General features: G+C 41.6%; 1 protein-coding gene across 6 annotated transcripts in view; it reads left to right on the forward strand.

Moving 5' to 3' along the window:
- Nucleotides 1–10,694, forward strand: part of MCTP1 (multiple C2 and transmembrane domain containing 1) — a 292,805-nt gene extending 282,111 nt beyond the window's left edge. For all 6 annotated transcript variants that reach the window (XM_052778226.1, XM_052778227.1, XM_052778229.1 and 3 more), the window contains 3 exons: nucleotides 1,094–1,203; nucleotides 4,729–4,826; nucleotides 5,944–10,694. In XM_052778226.1, the coding sequence (XP_052634186.1) occupies nucleotides 1,094–1,203; nucleotides 4,729–4,826; nucleotides 5,944–6,015 (280 nt within the window). In that variant the 3' untranslated portion in view covers nucleotides 6,016–10,694. The remainder of the gene's footprint in view (nucleotides 1–1,093; nucleotides 1,204–4,728; nucleotides 4,827–5,943) is intronic.
- The last annotated feature ends 10,314 nt before the right edge of the window (nucleotides 10,695–21,008 follow it).

Here is a 21,008-nt window from a genome sequence, read left to right on the forward strand (position 1 = left end):
ATATATTGGCCATCTGGTCTTTCTCTCTTCCCCGCACACAGAGGTTGGAGAGCCACATCACAGCTGTTTCAAGACTCGTTAGCTTTCACTTCCTCTCTGCCCACATCTCAACCTCTGCAAAATGAGGTGACCAGCAGTTTTTTATCACAGTGTAGAGTTTGGGACCCTTAATGATGACATTTTAATCTGGGGCTTTTTTGGACAGGCGATGTCCTGAAACTCTGGTGGGATCCCAGAAGTTCTCTTCCTTTATCCATTAAGAAATAATCTTTATTTTATTATATTTTATCTGGAAGATAAAGTTTTTCTTTGCTTTTCCTGCAATGTACTTTATCTTATGCCACTCCCTCCTTTTTTTCCCCTTCTGTTCTTTTTCTCCCCCCCTTTTTTTTTTGTTTTTCCTTCCTTCATCCAGTGCTGTTGCATTATCCCTATCTTCAGGACCGACTGCTCTGCCCCCTCCTTTTCCCTAACCCTCTCCTTCTCAGGTGCATGGATGAATGTCCAGCTTTGCATACCCACACACTTGCCTTTTGCTGATGTACCCCCCCAAGACAGAAGGGTGCCTGGCCAGGCAGTGCATGTATACATCGGGTGGAGGGGAAGTTCCCCACTCAGCCTTCAACTGCTTGTGCTGTCCTTACGGTAGAGTAGGGAAGAGATAAAACAGAAAGCCTTAGCAGTACTCCTCTAACTATTATATCCTACCTCTGCACTGGAATTGAAGAAGGGAATCTGGGTTGCCTGTGCGAGTGCATGTGGGGAGTAAGGAACTGAGTGTGTTTTGCCTGATGCTGAAATTGGGAGTGGGCACTGACATTTCCAAAAAGCAGGGCAGTGCTTCCTCTGACAGATGTGCACAGCTGGGCCAGGAGAGGTGCCACTCAGCAGGCAGGACCTCCTGTCATTTCCAGTGGGAGTGGGTCCAAGCCCAAGCTCACCCTGATGTCCAGCGTCCACGCATTCATTTGTAGTCTCGATTTGTTCTCACTGGTGGAAACTGGCACTTTTTCCCCTGTCCTGCCCATTATTTGTTCTTTTATTGGCTTTGTCGGGTGACCACAGTTCTGACTTTTGTTAATTTTTCTTTTAGTACATTCAACTGGACTGTCCCATTCCTGAGCTGGCTGGCAATTGTTGCCCTCTCGGTGTTCACCATCATCCTGTATTTCATTCCACTGAGATACATTGTCCTTGTCTGGGGTAAGTAAAGCCTTTTTTAACTGTCTGTGCCACTTAGAAAAAACTGGTTTTTAAGGGATGACTTACATTGTCAGTACTTTTCTGTATTTATGGTCATGAAGCTGCCCCATGATGGAAACAGACAGGTTAGTTAAAAATCACAACTGCGTAAAGATTTAGGCCCACCTGCAAAATGCATTTTTCTTGGCTGGCATTCTAGACTTCATCATACTATAAACATGTAGCCATGAGGATTCTTCATATATCAAAGTGTAGCTTTGTCTAGATATTACTCTGATTTATTTTCACCACTTATACACAAACAGAGGCATTTCAATCTATATAGCGCATTTAGGACAATATGCCTTTTTTACTGCAGCACTTTATCTTGTGAAAGCGTATGTAAACATAGCAACAAGAAACCTGTTTAAAGGGTCACCTTTAGTTGGACAGAAAGGTATATGTGGTATTTGGCTGGTTGATAATGAACAGAAACTGGGGGGGGCAGGGGGGTGGGATTGTGATTGATCCAAGCTCTCACTGCTTGTCCTTATATTTATTCTTTATACTGATTTTAAACAGCTACCGTTACCACATCTGTTGTAAATAATGCTTCAAGTTTTCATTTGTACATTTTTTATACATCTCGCACCACCAGCAGCTGTACCCTTATTCAGTAGTGCAGACTTGTGAAGAGCACTGTCTCAATTAAATCTGTGGCTAGATTTTCTTTCTGAGGAAAAGAATAACAATCTTGACTTTGTAAAAACTTCTGAACTCAAGAGACAATGTAAAATCATTGAACTGACTCCAAAGAATGTATTTGTTATATATCAGTCAGCATTAGCAATATTCTTACAGAGTCTTCACAAATAAATGTAGCAGAATATACAAAATGGAGGAAAAGCAGTATGGAGGATTTGAGCAAAAATTTTTTTGATGGAACTAAAAGAAGCAAGTGTCTTTTCCTGTCTAGGAATTTCACTTATTCCCCACATACCCTATGTCACTTGGGTGCACTCAAACTCTTAGTTTGTTCCTAAAATTTCCTTCTTGCCAGTGTACACAAGATGGTAGGCCTCCTGTTACCGAAGTTTGAAGTACTTGGTCTATGTCCTTTTTCTGTTGTTTTTCGGACAGAGCTGGCATCTTGTACGCTTGCTTTCATACATCTCCTTGTTTTCACGCAAGAACCTGAGATTCTAATATGCCTCCAAGACCCACAAAACTATGCAGTCAGCACTGTTGTTTGAAAACACTGTGAGGGGTCACACTCTTCCAGAAATGTCTCTGTTTCAGGGATGCCAGAGCCTCAACTCCCAAAGTGGACTCCATGGCTCCCAAACCACAGATGGATAACATAAGCACAAATTCTTGTAAATGCACCTTGCTCTCTTTTCCTCCATCTCTTCCCTCCCTGCCTCCAAGTCATCTAGTCTATCTAGATACATCTTCAAGAACCTTTCTTCACTGGAGGTTTCAGGTCCATGTTTTTCTCCTGCATTTCAGTGTAGGTGGATTCTTGTTCAGTGGGTGTCTGGGGATCCCTTCTTGAGGGACCTATTTCTCTTGCGTCGTGCCAGAACACCAGACAGGTACTGCATAGCTGCAGCTCTGGCAGTCCAGACCTCCTCACTGTGAAATGCATTTGCACAAAACCACGATGCACTGCCTGTAGCTTTGAGCAGCTGTCCCTTCAAAAAACACAGTATTCCAAACACATGCCTCTTTTCTCCACTGTTGTGTGTCTCTAGCCTCCCCCATGTATATACATTTCTTCAACCCATTCGTCCATCCTGCACTTGGAAGCAAATGACCTCTGTTGTCTGACTTTTGTCCATAGGAAAGTTTGAGCTGGTCTGTAGCAGCATCTGTCCATTTCGTTCTTTGGAAAGGCAGGGCTTTTTATATGAAAATTCCTCCATGTTATGGCTGGTCTTCCGCATAGCTGTCTTTCTTCTGTGCCTCCATAGGGACTGCCTCTTTTAGCCTGCCCTGGCAAGAAATTCTGAGTTCTTCCCTGCCTGGCCATGATTCTCCCCGTGGAGACTACTGGTGCTTGAAACACGTGGTGTGTTAGCCGCAGTGGAGCAGAAACCACCTCTGCGCTCTAATCCCATTCGCAAGAGTGCAGAGTCCGGGTAACTGCTGCAGCTCTTTAGGTGGAAAAGAGTATAAAGCAAATTATTTTAATTAAAAAATTTTCAAGCTTTTGGAAAAGACCTGATCCCCTTGTTGTCTTTTACTTCCTCTGTAGTGTCCCATCTCATCTGTTCAGCGCTTTTCTTTTCTTAAGCCTTGACCATGATTTATCTATGCATTCACTTTCATGGGGTGACTGATAATTTTCTTTATCAGATGTGACAAGGTGAGACCATATTGACTCCTGAATTCACCCATGGGTGATCCAGTGGCCACATGCAGCGAACAGTGGGGTAGACCTTGAATTTCTCAGTCACTTGCTGATGCAAAGGATCTTCTTAAACAAAGGTGTTTGAATCTCAGATATTCTTTCTCAACGCTCACTGTTCAATAACCAGATAAAGGGATGGCAGCATCTCCTATCTACACCACAGAACTGAGCATTCATGCAGTGGGAGGCCGTGGGTGTTATCGAGACTTCAGCTTGCGCACTCCGTCCCGAAGCTTTATGTCCTTGCTAAAGCTTTCTGAAAGGCCTGGGCACCAAAGGCTTCGTGGAGGATGAACTGTGTTATCTTATCTCTGATACAGCCTGGATAAATTACACAGAACAGCACATTTTTAATGCTGTCCAGCCTTTCCCCCACTCACATGAGAGTCTGTGCAGTTTGTACCGTTCCTGCCCATGTTTTAGGTGTGTGTTCCCAAAGCCCGTGAACAAGGTTCTCACATGAAAAGTCTGTGAATCTGACCCCGTATGTAATGATAAGAAAATGAGTCTAATTTAAAAGCCTGCTTCCTGCGTAGTTTGGGGAGGATTTTCCTGGTGCTTCTGAACACTAATTGTCAATAGGCATTGTAACACCATGATGCCTAAGGGAGACATCGCATCTGTTCTCTGCACTGCCATCAGCTTGTCTGTGTCTGTCATTCCAGGGCAGAGGTTTGTGTAAACTCCTCCTAAAGCCTTCATGTGATGCAGACTTCAGTGGTTCCTGTATGCTTCACCATCTGTAGCCTTAGGAAGATTTTCCATGTGTCTAACCTGAATCTTGTGTCCTGCAGTTAAGCCCATTACTGCTCATCCTCTCCGCTACAGAAATGGAGTACACTTTATTCCTGTCCTTTTTGCAACCTCCACATAATAACCACAGTTTCTGTTACTTTCAAAAAAAAGTATTGGAGGAATTTGAAAATGTCCCTACAACTTTGGCATTTTGAAGCAGAGGGAACCACAGCAGCAGATTCTGACTTTTAGAACCTGAGTTTACAGTGCATCCGTTCATTAATTCAGTGCTAATGTCAGACTTTGAAATGGATCCTAAAATCTTTTTTAGAACTTTGCCAAAGATGTATCTTTATAAAAAAATTATGATAGTAACATTTGAACTTTCACCTTTGCAGGCATCAATAAATTTACAAAGAAGCTTCGAAATCCGTATGCAATTGATAACAATGAGCTACTTGACTTTCTGTCCAGAGTTCCTTCAGATGTGCAAGTGGTGTGTATAGTTTTTAAAGTGTCCTTACGGTAGTTAATTTGATATGCAGCATCATGAATTTCCGGGGTTTTTAAACAAATTTTAAAGCGATTATTTTGATTCAGCTTTATATCCTTTGACGCAAAGAAATTTCAAACTCAAGCTGAGGATAGTCCATGAACCTTAAGGAGGCTGCTAGACTGTTTGCAGTGAGGAATTAGCCACTACCTTGGCTGTGCCTTGGAGGATCCGCAGGGGCAATCAGTAAAAAGACAAGTATTTGGGAGATGGTAGCAGGTGCTAGAGTTTGTATTAAGCACCATGTGAAACTGATGGGGGTAAGGCACCGTGTAGGAAATGCTGGGGGTGAGGCTGTCGGGACATGCAGAGAGGGAACAGGAGGGTCAAATCGTGAAAGGAGCTGCGCCGATGCGGAGTCAGCGGCGGGCGGCTTTGCCCACCACTCTCTCGTGACAGCACTCTGAGAGCACTGCAGCCTTTCCTTCCCTGGGGTGAAAGTTTTTGCTGTGGCCACAGTTCAACTGTGCCCATAAACTCCTATAACAATAGTCTGGTTATGAATTACAAGCTTTTGTAATGCAGTACACAATCTCTTGAGAAGGTGCAAGCTTTAAGATAATGTCAGGCACATAAATCACCTCCAGTATCACAAAGATTATATACTTCTCATATTTCTAGGTAACGGTTTCGGTTCAGAGCTGGTATAAATAGGAGATACAGTTGCACGTACCCACTCTGAATCTGATCACCCCTGTGGTAGGCCTTTGAAAATAAGCAAGTTTTTAAATATCGCAAAGAATATTCATCCAATTCATTAAAGAGGATACTGTTTATTCTCTGTTAGAGCTCATGGAGAAAACAAAAAAAGTAGCCTTCTTAAAGTTTACGTCAGCACACAGTGTTACATCCCGACAGGGTTTTCCTAATGCTGTTTTTATTTCTTACTCTAGACCTGTCCTTCTGTTGTTGTTGAACCATAGGTGCAGATGCTATGAAGTTTGCAGGGGGATAGTTTTCTTCTTCTTTCTTTTTTTGCCTTGGAAAAAAAAATAGAAATCTTCCTTTTTCTAGCAAGCGCCACCTGACTGGTTTCTTTCTGAACGTTGTGTTTAAACAGGTGCAATACCATGAACTGAAACAAGATCCCAGTCACAGCCCGAGCAAGAGGAAGAAAAACAATCCTGGCTAGCTAACTTCACGTGTTGAGGAGACTAGCATCTGCTGGGGGAAGATAAAAGAAAAAGCCTACAGCCTAAGCAGCGTTTCCTTTCTCTAAGCTTTTTATTTATTTTGCCTTTTTATCTAATGGGGAGATTTTGTAAATATTGTAAAAAGGCATTTCTCATTGAAGATATATTTCGCACTGTAAAGACACATTTGACGAAGGTTTCAAGTAGAGTTTTTGCTGTTTGAAAGCCTTGTTAGAAACAGCATAACACATTAAAGGAATCAATCTAAAATGGTAAATATGCACTGCTACTTGATGGTCAAAGATACCTGAAATACTCAAATCATGCCGACTAAATCTACAAAAGGTGTAAATTAAAATCTGACTCAAAAATTCAGTCAGATTTTATTTGTGAGCATTAATATTTTTATCCAGTAAGTCACCATTACTATTTTCTATGTTTTATACATTTCAAGAGAAATACAATGTAGTGGAGCCTACTGCACTTAAGTTTTAGCAGATTTTTTTGAACTCCAGACCCTGATGTTAACTCCTGGTGCAACGTTTTCCTGTGCAGTAGGGCTGCTTATAAGACAATGAGAAACACCAAGTGCAAATCTCTTCCTGGAGCTCCCAAAAGAAGTTCCTGCCATTTTTATCATTCCATTATAAGACCTAAAAATCTCTGTCTCTCTCAAAAATACTGCCAGGTTTGTAACTGATTGCCTATCTGATTTTTCTATATGTACCCAGTAATCTTCATTTGTACTACATAGTTTAGTGAATGAAGTTCATAGTTCTGCTGTAATGGAAATACTATCAAACTAAGTCCATGTTGCTTTGGGTGTCATGCTATGAACACCTTTTGTGCACATAACTATTTTAATATGGAAATCTTGCAGAAGATGTTTTTGCTTTCAAATCACAAGATCATATTAATACGCTTTATGATATAACACGTTACCTGTTACCAATGTGAAATATAGTGTAGAGGAAAAAATGCAGTTGTGGTAAAACTGATATACCGGTTTTATTTCCTTAGCTAATAATGTAGTCAGTTCTTCTGATACGATTGTGCCCTACTGCATGGAAACTGCATTATTTTATAAATTACATGGAACATAGATGAGAAACGTTTACATTTCAAATGTCTTAGTGGCCACTGCATAATGAGTACTTGGGGATATATTCTGATAGCTGCATGTAGACTTCCACGCTCAGCTCCCCGCGTAGTGAGCAGAGATTTCATTCCTAAGGGACTACCTGTGCACAGCTTTTAGTCGTAGCTCCCGGTGACATTAAAGGGGATTTTTGCCCAGGGGAGAACGGCAGGACTGCATCCTCGAGAGAAGCTGTTCCTGCGGTCCTCTCTGGGTTACCTCTCATTGGTTGCAATTGCTGATAAAGTTATATTGCACTACTCTAACAATACTTTTTGAAAATACTATTTAGAAATACTTTGCAAGCAAATGTATATATATTTGTCTAAAGAATTATATGTTAGCTGCATTGCTCATGAAAGACCATCCTGGATTTGTTTATTTTACAGATACGTTGATAGCCGGTTTCTGATATGATGGTTATTTTGATCTTTCTGTCTGTATGTTTGAAAGAATGCCAATCAAATGACCATTCTGCAGAAAGTCTTGGACCTAAATATGCTCTTGTTACGTCATGACTTTAAAACAATTTATTTGCAAAGCCTGTGTAACCACCTTTTCCCTATATGCTGCCTGAAGAGCAACATACTATTGATGAAGTCAGGATCACGGATGAGCCTGTTTTGTTTAAAAAACCAAACTTTTGACTTGACAGTGTGCGAATGTTTGTTGCCAGGTGTCAGTTTTGCAGAGTTCTTTGATACACTGCAAGCCTTGTACCTTCATAATGTTGCCCATCGGTCTGCGTGTGATTTCCTGTTGTGTTTTTTTCTGTACTCAAATTTCAAATGTCTACTTTGGTGGTAATGTCTGAATTAGTTAGTTATACACATTTACAGCATTAAACACAGTTTTAAGCATCTCTCTACTAGGTATTAGGAAGCCTCTTTCTTTGAAGTCCTATGCTATCGTTTTCCCATGAGTGGTGTGGAGGGCAAGTGAATGAAAACATCATATTTCTGTGTGCAGGATTTCAGTATTTTAAGCCCCAAAACATGCAAGTGGAGGGGGCAGGGGGAGAAAAACATCTGTTTGGTGAAAATTAGTGAACTACTTTTAATGTCTCAATTACTCAAAATTGATCTCACTGAAAATATAATGCAGAGGCAAGGCTAAGAATGCATGTCAATTAAATATGATTCTTCTGCCTCAACAGGACATTTTAAAATCACATTTTAAAATAATTTTTCAGTGAACCCAGAGCATTTACTCTGCTTTGTGTGGGAGGCCTCTGTAGAGAATCAGTCCTGCCCTATGCTGTAAATATTTCAACATAGCTTCCATTTCCAGATTGGGTCTGAAGTCAATTTCTAACTTCTTAGATTTGCCAGGTTTTATTCCTAAGCAACTTGTACATTCATAAAAAATCATGAAAGAATAATTCATCTCATGGTCATGATCATGATCTTCCTGCTCTTGGAAAATAAAATTTAACAAAAACAACTTTATTTGGGTCCAGTGAAAATAAGTAACTTAATTGGGGTCCACACTTAAAGTAGGTGTCAAAGTGCTGAGGATCCATCAAGGCTAATTGTCTGAGAGGTTCTAGTTACATTTCTGCTGATAACTCACAGTACAGAGCTTGCTTACCCTAGTTTTACAGCTGTTTGTCTTTGTAATATGGAACAACTCAGTGCTTTTCATAATAGCAATGAGCTTTAACTTGAAGAGCTACTGTACTCTAACTTAGCATTTTAAATCCCAGTGGAATAAAACCCAAGTTTTTTCTATTGCAATAAAAACAACAGTGGAATAATGAGAAAGTAATTAAACAGGCTGCGTACAGTGTATCTGCTAATGTGTGCCCTAAGAGCATAGGCTCTACCAACAAGAGGAAGAGCTGCTGGATCTGCCAGCAAATGTACTACATGATGCTGAAGTATTTCATTATAGGATAGCCCAAGAGCACAAAGCAAAGGAGAGGAAGGAAAAATTACTTTTCTCATCAGCACTAGATCACATACCTGCCACAGGAAACATAATAAAACCTTTGCAGCTCTCTGCCCACCAGCCAGGGATCCCTACCTCATGGGAGAAGGGCAGCTTCTACCTGGGCCTCCTGTCTTTGCTTGGCTGCAGGAGTCTTGCTGACAGCCAGGCACAAACTTCTTTTCATTTCTGAGCCGCCTTCTCTTTTGAGGACAAACTTTTTCCTCCCAACTGGGCTAATTTCCAGATTGCTGTACAGCTGCTTCTATTAAAGGCAGCTCATCTCCCCACCGCCCCACCAAAACCGGTATTGCAAATTTTCAATAAGTACCTCCTCCTCCAGAATTTTTCTGAAATCTTGCAAAAGTGAATTTTTACATCAGACACAGTTGCAATTATAGCTATTTTCAGTGTGGAACACCGGATCTCCATTGCTTTCTGCCTAATTAAGGTATAGCGTAAAAGGAGTGTAGTTTCAGATGCTCAAAGGGGAAATTAAACTATTCCCGGATAAAATGCAAACTTACTTTAGACATCAACTTTGAAAAATGTGAAGGCTTTAACAAAGCATACTGTTCTCTGCTCTCTCACTTAGAGAACTGGGTGAAAGGCAACTGGTTGAAAGGGTCATGCAATTGGTGAATCAGTTAAGGGTGGAGCAGAAGGAATGAGGATGAGAAGTATCCTGGAGAAGGGCATTTAGACCCAGAAAGAGACATTCACAAGGGCTCACCTCGAGGCGGTGCTCTCCCTCTGCACTTGGTAGAGAAAGAAAAGAGCCTTCATACCAGAAGACTAGTGTAGCTGTCCTAAACCACCTTTAGCTCTCCATATTTCTCCGCATCGCAAATATGGCGAGCTGTGTCGATTGGCCTTTGTTGTGAATACTACGCCACTTCCCTTAAGAGCAGCCTCTCTCTCAGGAAAAGGAAAAAAAGTTACATAGCACAGCTGCTGCCAGCCATGGAAGATGTGAGCAAGTGTAGGTCAGGTCAGGAGGTTAGATGCTTCTTGCTGCAAGAGGCATTAGAAGTTTTCTGCTTCTTTCATGTCATAGTAATCAATCAAGGGTTGTTTCTCATAAACTAAGGATTTTAGACCTTAAAAAAAAAAAATCCATAAGCTATCATTGTGCAAAAAATGAATTAAATCTTAAACTATCCATTGCACAGGCCATTGTACTTTCAGATAATTTCTTTTTTCTCTGTACGACTTCAATGCTCAAAGTCAGATTTAGCCATACTTCAAACTGGACAAATTTCCCATTGATGAATCTTGAGTGTCCAACTTAAATTTCTGGAAGTTTGAAACTGAGTTCTTTTACCAAAGGGGCCAAAAAGAGTATAACCATGTTTTTCTCCTCATCAGCCTTAGTACTGAATGAAATTTAAATGTCAAAATCTTTTGTGGCTCAGGTTGCACAATATAGAAGCCTGAAACCCTTAGTTATGAGTCATACAGTAATAAATGTTTTCCCAGTTTAATATAATCAAAAGAAACTCAAAACTGCTTTTCTCACTCAACTTTTACTGAAATTGGAGCAGGTGATTACAGGAAAGCCTAAAATGTTGATTGTTGATACAGATTTTGATTAAAGAGTGTTGATTAATATTTTCTGGCATAATTTAATAAGTCAATATTGCCTGACCTGCTTTATCCTGACATGAAGAAAAATCCTAAAAGTTTACTTTTTTGCACAGTTGCACATGCTCTTTTTTAGGCATATCACAAAAACAACCAAAGCCTTTTAGATCCGCAACTGATGAAGAAAGATCCCCAGTCAAAAAAGTAGTAAAGTCAAACACATTGAACGACTACGCAAAACCATGGTCAAATTTGTAGGGAGCATTAAGCACTGGGCAGTTGCACGGAAGAGACCAAGACCTGACTTGGGATCGTCCCATGTTTACTTAGTGCATACTGTTGAAATTGCCACAAGTACCAGAACTTTGAAAACAAAATTAAAATATCAAATATCTTGTCGTATCACGCCATTCCTAGATATTACTGAAAGAAAGGAGGAAAGTGGTTTAACTTAACTTGTAGCCTTGGTAGTTTAACACAGGTGGAACATTCTCCAGCAGAAGATCCTCAGTTGACACTGACCCCTTTTAATCTGCAGCACAGCTCCCATAGGCTGCTCTGAGCCTCTGCCACTATCTCACCAAAAGGATAACTGAAAAAGGGATTGGCTTTTTGCTGAACTGACTGCTGGGAAATCTATTTTCCAGTGGTGTTTTTATCACACTACAGGGCTGGCCTCTCTAATTCACGGTGCAGTGCACTGACCATTTCTCCCATTTGCAAAAATTTACATCTCAGAAACCATCCTACTCGGTGCACATCTATCCTTGAGTTACAACATAAAGGAAGATTTTTCACTGCCTCCTGAACAAATAGCGTAACAAAAGTGAAAAATATTTTCCTTCCCCGCAGGGGTGCGAGCCCTGGGACTCATAACAAGCTCGACAAGCAGTCATACTCATATCGGGAGGAGATGTTGCTCATGGGCATGAGGTAACAGCTTGATCAGAAGAAATGGGCCTGGAGAATAAAGCAATTCCTTCCCTCAGCTACATTTCTATCCCTCAGGCTGAGGGTCCCTGAACACGTCTATTGGGGAAGGGAGAGGAGAAATGGGGAAGGGCCTGGATTGTTTAAAAAAATTTACTCATGAATTGGGTAACTATCAAATATAACTTCAATTCTTGCAGGATTTTTTTTTAAAGACTGGGATTTATTTAAAGGACAAAAGTCTTCCTGCACTATGTTTCTGGAAGTAAATGTCTTAGAGGAAATTTCAGTCACTGCAGTTTGCTGAGGCGGTGTATAATTTTGGGAAGACTGGGTGGCATCTTGGAAAAGAGCTGGGGAAGAATTATAGTGGATTACAAGGCTGGAACCAGACTGTTTGTATTTTTCCTTCACGATACAGACATGTCCTTTCCCTGGTATCCTTACAGAGATCCACAGCTCAAAGGCACAGTTACATCCACACCTTCCTTTCCAGCTACCACCCCATTTCCCATCTCTTCTCGACTTCAGACGCTGCTGATGACACTCATTCTAGGTGACCAAACTCAAGGCTATTGCACTGTAGCTCTTCCCCTTCATTTCTTGGTCACCACTGATACTAGCAATTAAACCTCGCTGGGAAATCTCGCTGTTTGCCATGTCATGTTCTCCTGCTTCTTCTCCCCATTTGTTTTCCTCATCCACAATTTGTCTTTGGCTTATTCCTCTTCTTATAGACCTAATTCCTCGACACTATGGTCAGAAAGCTTCAGCTGCTGGTTTTGTGTCAGCACTTCAGGTTTTCCTTACATACCTCCTGCTTCTGATGTTCGTTTGTTTGGTTTCTCATTGCTGCCTTAACCAGAATCATTCCTGTCTTTCATCAGTGCTGCTTCTCTTGGGCCTGCAGTGACTCCCATCTAGATCACCCTTCTCTCAGTACTCTACATCCAGACCTTGTTGACTCCCCACTCCCTGGTTGAGACATATTTTGAAATTGTTCCCCATGAAAGACAGTGCAGAAAAGAAGAATACAGGAAATGAAAATCCAAGTTTAAAGGAAGGAAATCTCTTCTGGAAGTTGTGTAACTGTTTCCGCAATACACGTGGATCTTGCTGTCAGTCACTTGCTTCTGACATACCTGAGCGTAGAGCTTTGCTCTGCTCCAGTTAAAGGATTTGGATGTCTGTGTAACTTGCATCAAATCCTAATGGGCATTTTATTTGGGAAAAAAAATTTAACATAAAGCCAAAACAAAGCAGAAAACCTGTAGTTTCGGAAGGGGGTTATGTTTAAAACTGGCAATAGCAGCAAGCATGGGTTGTTTGGGGTGGGAGAGGATTGCTCTAATGAATTCTCCATCGTAGAAAATGGGTGTTCACTGTGCAGTTTGCTGTTCCTTGTTAAATAAGTAAGTCCTTTGGTTCATAATTAAACACAGCGCTATGATTTTTGCAGTTTGGCTTCCTTCTCTACAGGGTAATGTGGAGGCTGCACTTTGAACCAGATGTTTTCAGAACAAATAGTGGCATTTTGAAAAGGAATGAATTTTGAAGTAGTTGGCACTTAGACTTGGTGTCGAATCTGTCAAATGCCAGGAAGTTTAAAGCCAGGGTTTCTGTTTACCTTTTGATTTAAGTCGTGATAAAGCAAAGGGAGAGGTGCAGAGAGGATCCGGCATCATGCAGCGAGTTTGCACCCGTCTGTCAGTGTTAGGAAATTGGCCTCACACATTACTGAGGATACAGAGAGTTGTGTTCTTAATGTGTGCTGTCCTGGAGCTGCAGACACTGTGCACAGCTGACAGTAACCAAGATGAGATGATCAGGGTTTTAACAGAGGAGGCATGTGAGGCTCTGTTACCTTTCTGTGAAGAGCTTTATAGAGCATCTGCGCTGCTGCCCCATCTCAAACGGGTGCATTAATTCATTGGGTTTGTGAGCACTAATTTAAATCACCAATTTACAAAAGGAAAATGGCAACGGCACAAGGGAAGGAGAAACTCTCAGCCTTAAATTTGAGTTTCTTGGGTTTTCTCCATCTCAGCTTGAACATTAAACCCACTTTTGCTTTCATTACGCAGTTGAGGAAATGTGGCATACACCACTGCAGCTATTATTTGAGAACTTCTGAGCTTTTAGAATCACCAGTTCCTGAACTGATACTTAAGTTCATTTGCACGCACCCCTATGGAGTGTGCATCCAGCGCTGTTGCTGAACAGCAGCCATTCCCCTTACAACACACATCCATGCAACAAGGAAAGACCATGCATCTCAAGTTCTTTCATCAAGTAACATTCAATGATGAGAGACACGTGCAAATTCTGATGTTATTTCCAAATAATGAGTTTTAAAAATAATTTTTCAGTCCCTACGTTCAGTGGTGAAATGCAGCTGACAGCTTGTCTCTTAATTTCAGCCCTGTTCAGCTTGCTACAGAGACAGACATTTAGCTATGGAATGAAGAACTACAGGCATCAAGCATGTGTAGACTCCATATAATAGGCTCTGCTATTAAATGAGGAAATAAATTCTTAATCTTGACCTAGAATCAGTCTACTTAAGCCAGAGGCTGCAGCTAAACTGAAGATCTGGACAAGAAGTATTGTAATGCCTGTGGCACAGTCCCATACAACATCCTTGTTGCTAAATTTGAAGAGATATAGGTTTGATGGATGGACTATTTGATGGATGAGGAATTGGCTGGATGGCCACATCCAAAGAGTTGCAGTCAACAGCTCAATGTCCAAATGGAGATCAATAAAAAGTGGTGTCCCTCAGGGGTCTGTACTGGGACCAATACTATTTAATATCTTCATCAGTGACATAGACAGTGGGATTGAGTTTGCAGATGACACCAAGCTGTGTGGTGTGGTCGACACGCTGGAGGGAAGGGATGCCATCTAGAGGGACCTTGACAGGCTTGAGAGGTGGGCTCGTGCGAACCTCATGAAGTTCAACAAGGCCAAGTGCAAGGTCCTGCACATGGGTCAGGGCAATCCCAACCACAAATACAGGCTGGGCAATGAGTAGATTGAGAGCAGCCCTGCGGAGAAGGACTTGGGGGTGTTGGTTGACGAGAAGCTCAACATGAGCTGGCAATGTGTGTTTGCAGCCCAGAAAGCCAACTGCATCTTGGGCTGCAACAAAAGCAGGGTGGCCGGCAGGTCGAAGGAGTCAATTCTGCCCCTCTGCTCTGCTCTGGCGAGACCCCACCTGCAGTACTGCGTCCAGCTCTGGGGTCCCCAACATAAGAAGGACATGGACCTGTTGGAGCAGGTCCAGAGGGGGGACACAAAAATGATCAGGGAGGCTGGAACACTTCTGCTAAGAGGAAAGGCTGAGAGAGTTGGGGTTGTTCAGCCTGGAGAAGAGAAGTCTCCGGGGAGACGTTATTGCAGCCTTTCAGAATTTGAAGGGGGCTTAAAAGAAAGATGGGGACAAACAAATTTTTAGCAGGGCCTGTTGCGATAGGACAAGGTGTAATGGTTTTAAACTAAAAGAGGGTAGGTTCAGACTAGATATAAGGAAAAAAATTGTTACGATGAGGGTGGTGAGGCACTGGAGCAGGTTGCCCAGAGAAGTTGTGGATGTCCCATGCCTGGAAATGTTGAAGGCCAGGTTGGATGGGTCTTTGAGCAACCTTGTCTAGTGAAAGATGTCCCTGCCTATGGCAGGAGCATTGGACTGGATGATCTTTAAAGGTCTCTTCCAACCCAAACCAAACCGGTCTGTAACTGTATGCCTGCTCTTGGCGCTGCTGGCAGGGTCAGCCTGTTTCCTGGTTGGAATATAACATAAGAACATGAATAACTTGAATTTAGCAGGTAGATGCACAGCAAGTGGCACTGCAAGACTTTTGTAGAAAGCATACCAGGTCTTGAAGAACAAATGGTGGAAGAAGGAGAAATCTTAAAAACTTGCAAAGTTTTGGTTCAGCACAGGTCTGAAAGCATCTCTCACCCAACTCCACACCTGAAACAAAGGGTCGTGCAGAAGAGCAGGTGGCATCAAATCTTCCATATGTCCCACTCATCAAAGGAAGTATGGATGGGAAAGGCAATCTTATGTAGTAGCTCTTCCAAAATGCATTCCAAAATGCCTCCATATGGACTGATAAAATACCTTCCATTTCTCATAAACTGAAAAAATTTTTCTGGGCTACCCTTCCGCATCAGAAAAAAAGTCTGACTCTGCTAACAGAGGCAGGAGGCAGCAGCTGAGAGGGATGTTTGCTAAGGCCGTGAACACTCTGCAAAAGTGGTTGTAGAGAAGGTGTCTACCTGCAGCGTGCAGAGGTCAGCTTCAGCAAGGCTGCCGGAGGGCAGGTACAGACATTCTGTGCTGGTAACAGCCACAGCTCAGATATAGATAACATGAAGCTGACCCTGCGTGCAGCACCTTAACTTTAGCGGAGCAGGCATGGCACTTGCCCGAGGTGGAAGAGAGACCTCAGTTTTACTTTCTATTTAGTCTGAGTGGACTCAAATCCACGCTGCACATTTCCTAAGAGGATGCTGTGGTAGACACGAGCCTGTTCAAGTGGGGGGAGAAGGGGAGGGGGCCTAATGAGAGGATTGATCCTCCTGCAGCTGCAGCTCGGTGCAGAAGAGGAGCCAGGATTGCCTGTAGAAGAGACAGCAGAGGCAGAAGATGGCCTGCAGCCTCGAGGCTGATGCTTCCAGTGCGTAACAGAAAACGTTGTAAATAAAACTGGTAAATATTTATGCAATTTTCATGTAGATGTTGCAGAAACAAGAGTGTGCACCCCTGCAGGAGAAAAGAAAACAAATGTCTCCTCCCCTTGAGAAGATGCTATGGCCTGTAGAGGCTTCTGGGGGAGGATAGTTTTGAAAGATAAGCATAATCCTCGTTCTGCTTTGTAGGGACCTCTCTCCTCCTGTGTCACTACACAGAAGCCTAGAGGGGACCTGAGTTTTTCCTTGGATCTGGCACTTGCTAGCGACTCGATGTGTTATTCAGCTGTTATTTACAGGCCTTTAATTCAGGATGCTGCACAGGGTAAGAAAAGCAAAATTTGTGCTTAAATTTGTAAAAGGGCAATATTTGGAATGGCAGCCTGCTTGCCTATTCGTAGGCCGCTATGCCAAGCAGGGATTTTCCTTCTTTCCCCTTGGGCAGCCTGCCACGGCCCCCTCCAGCAGCCCGTGGTTTTGCTGACAGCTAGCACTCACTGTTGGCAAACGAGGTTATACCCTATCAAAGCTTTGTGTCTTAAACCTGGTACTGCTGTGGCACAATATGCATTTGAAAGGATTTTTCTGGATTTGTTGAAAAAACAAAACACCCACCCCCCCAAACCCCAATCTGAACCTTGATTTAATAATGGTGGTGAAGCCCCTATAAATATAGCTATGCTAGAGCCTTTGATAACTGTACCCATCATTTAATCTTATAATTTCTGTCCCTGCTTTTTTGCGTGGAGTTTGCAAAGGCTCATCAGGGAACAGGTTATTCTTCATGTTCTATGAACAGTCCTGAAATCAGAAGGGGTTGATGATAGAGAAGATACACTATCATCATCAGCCCACATGGTATCCATATGAAGTTCAATCTCCAGTAGTTCAAGAGCCATTATAGATAGCGTGTCCCCCACGCAGAGAGGGTGTGCTTTGAACAGCTGGAAATGGTCACTGGTTGACCACCTCAAACTGCCAGAGCATATTTGTTCTCAGAGCAAAATTCCAGCAGGCATGCATGTACATAGTGGGGTAAATAGCCTACCATCATTAAAGAAAATTGGAGTTGAAGCATTAGTGAGAAGTAGAAAATGCCAAATTTTAAGACTAAATGGATTAGTAAGGCAAATAACAAACCAACAAGCTGAATTATCGACACTACAGTTTTATGATTTTTTTTTAATACAGATCTTTCTAGATTAGTTTAATTTTTTTTTTTTTTTTACTTAGCTTTGCCTTCCCTAAATTTTCCAAAGCACCATTGGTTACAGATGAGCTGGTATATAGTTACATATCTTGGCAAAACATCTACTACTTTTAAATACAAGAGCAAGGTGATTTAGGTGCACTGGGGGTTAAACGAGAATGAGACCTTCTTTACATGACTCTCCTGAAAAACTGTGACGTTTAGCAAAAGTATACAGGCTCATTTAGGTAGGACAAGAATTAGATTAATTAGACTTCAGCTGTGTGCAAGTGACAAGCCACAATAGGTAAACTTCCCTGTGTCAGCAATCTTCACAATTTGTATAAGCTGACTGTTCACTCTTCCACTGTTTTATTTTCACTTTTACATTTAAGATTAATGACAATTTTCCAGCATCAATAAGATAGCTTTCCTGAAAGATTAATGAAACTTGCATTGAAAGAATCCTGAAGCTGGATCTCAGTTTTTTAACTGGACTTGAGCACAGTATTTTTGCACCATTCTTTCTTTCTTTCCTTCCCTCTCCAGCCAGCAGTCTCTTTGAATGTGGGTGGCAACAGTAATTCCTGATGTTGTTGAAAACCAAGAAAATAAACAGTCTAATTTCCCCTTTTTTATGAATATTATCATCAGCTTTAGGCAGATAGAGGTATTGTTTCTTAATATTTCTAGTTTTGGAGCAATTTAACCATGGTCTCCAAACACCTGGTTCACAGATGCCTGCGTAGGTAGATAGTGTGACGAGAGCTCTGCAGCTTTACTATTCCATGTCTTCTGCACAGTGGTCCCCACCTGCCTGCAGGACAAATTCTGCTAAATAGTCCTCAGCTCATCCTTTTTTTTTTTAAAAGAAGGCATTCTGCATTTACTCAACTGCCTAAAATACACTACTGTAATAGTATCAATTGATATCCTGACTTAGAGCAACTTCTTAGACCAACTAGAATCCATTTTTTTTCACAGAGATTACAAGTTTGGTTGATAAATTAGGTACCTTTTCACTATCTTTATCTGAATATGAAGGCAAAGATGAATACTGTGCAAAGTGTAATTTTTAGAGCTGTTTTCCTGAAGAAGCATCGTTTCATATGATGATAAATTTATGAACTTGTAAGGATCTTTATATACTATGGTTTGATAATTGTAATTATTTAATGTGCATTTAACAAATTTAAAAAGGAGTTATATGCCAGATTTTAAACAGTAGGCATTTGGGAATAATCTCTGGGCATGAAATGTTTCTCATGGTGTTCCTCTGGGCTTGGTGCTCAGACTGACATTTTGCACCACCAACATATAAATATGCAGCCATTCGTATTTACATTTGCACATGGCACAGGAGGTGATGAAAAGACCACTCATGCAGATTGGTCTGGCTCAGTCACTAAATTGGATCCCAGTTAAAAAAAAAAAGTGTCTTAATGCAGCCGGTGCAAGTTAAATGTAAGACAACACGATGAAGGCTGTACTTACCTGACAATAAATCGGAGACGGGTTCCTCTGAATTTGCCAGGGACTCTTGACCACGTGGGGGGGCTGTCTTTCATCAGATCATGGAATCATTTAGGTTGGAAAAGACCCTTAAGATGACTGAGTCCAACCATTAAGTTGGCACTGCCAAGTCCACCACTAAACCACGTCTACACATCCTTTAAATACCTCCAGGGATGGTGACTCCACCACTGCCCTGGGCAGCCTGTTCCAGTGCTTGACAACCCTTCTGGTGAAAAACTTTTTCCTAATTTCCAGTCTAAACCTCCCCTGGTGCAACTTGAGGCCATTTCCTCTTGTTACTTCGGAGAAGAGATGGACACCCCCACCTCGCTACAACCTCTTTCAGGTAGTTGTAGAGAGCAATCAGGTCTCCCCTCAGCCTCCTTTTCTCCAACAGCCCCAGCTCCCTCAGCCGCTCCTCATAGGACTTGTGCTCCAGGCCCCTCACCAGCTTGGTTGCCCTTCTCTGGACACGCTCCAGCACCTCCATGTCTTTCCTGCAGTGAGGGGCCCAAAACTGAACACAGTACTCGAGGTGCAGCCTCACCAGTGCCCAGTACAGGGGAACGAGGCAGGGGTTTGGTACTAACCCTGCACAGGGCATGTGATGCTGCCCTTTTGCAGTGCAGCAATTTAGCATCTGTTGGGATCGTAGATGGTGCAGGAGAAAGCTTCAGGACTATTTAGAGTTAGATAGTTTAAAGGGAGCTAACAAATTTTAAATGGTTATTGAAGCCACAGGAATATTTAAATTTTATAAGGTAACCTTTGCTCCTAAACAAAAATAAAACAAATCAATAGCACATCTCCTGAGCCCAGGCTCCTAGTATACTGGCAGTAGTGATTTATTTGCCAATGAGTGTGACCATTTTGAAATCAAGAAACACTCTGTAGTAAACATCTTACAAATTACCGGCATTTTTGTGCATAAACTGATGTGCTTTGTATCTAGTAATGGTAGTGGTGTGAAACAAAGAATACGTGTCAGAGAAAATGCAACACTGAAATTTGGCTTAATGCAACTTTTTTGACAACTTTCGACGCCTGACCAACATCTTTGCATGCCATTATCATTCCCGACTGCATACCCCTGTGTGCTCTACCTTCTATTCTATACCAACTATTGTGCTGCTGACCACTGTTATTTGCCCGTCTGGTCAGCATCTGTAACTGTGCAAAAGGAGTATTCTCCAACTGTCTACTGAAGGCAAAGCATAACTTTTTAAAGGCCTGGGAAAAACAGGATTGATTGAGGATGAAGATGTACCTTCATGCTTGTGAAGCATGTTGGCATGTGAAACGTGGGCATAGAGAGAAAAAGGGGAGGGGGGCTGGTTGGCTGATTTTGTTTGTTCTTTTAACTAAGCCTGGAAGTGGGAAATACCCTACCTACCAAGAGGGATTTTAAAAAGCGGTTAGTTTAATCACTTACTTAATAGATCTCACTTTATTGCAATCACGATTTAACAGGAAAGTTTTGCTATTCTGAAAGAGAACAGGTACTCTCTAATAAATTAGATGAAGCACATAATTTTATGTTAAATACAACTGAGATATACTTAAGATTATTTAAGGATATGGGGTTTGCAAACATGAGTATATATAAAACTGAACTGTTAAGAGCATAACTGGGAAATAACAGGAAAATTTCCAGTATATGATCCTTAAACTGAGAGAACATTAGAGAGAACAAAATTGTGTCACCATATAATTAAAGACTGACAATGCACACAGACAATATTTAAGTTGGGGCTACATGTGGAATATTAATTCAGAAATTTGCTAACTTTTGAATTTCTCATTTTGCAATGTTAATAATGTTCATTTAGCATATATTATCTACTTCACAGTATCTTGGAAAGATGTAGTTGAAATTAGTTTAAATAGGTAAGTAGGACTTATAAATGATTGATGTACTTTTTTTCCTGTCTAAATGACATAATAGCAAATAACTGTGGGAGTATCTTGGATATATAAGCAGAATCACTCTCTCCATCAGACCAAAACAA

Source organism: Harpia harpyja, chromosome Z (assembly GCF_026419915.1).
Source record: "Harpia harpyja isolate bHarHar1 chromosome Z, bHarHar1 primary haplotype, whole genome shotgun sequence".
Lineage (NCBI taxonomy): Eukaryota > Metazoa > Chordata > Aves > Accipitriformes > Accipitridae > Harpia > Harpia harpyja.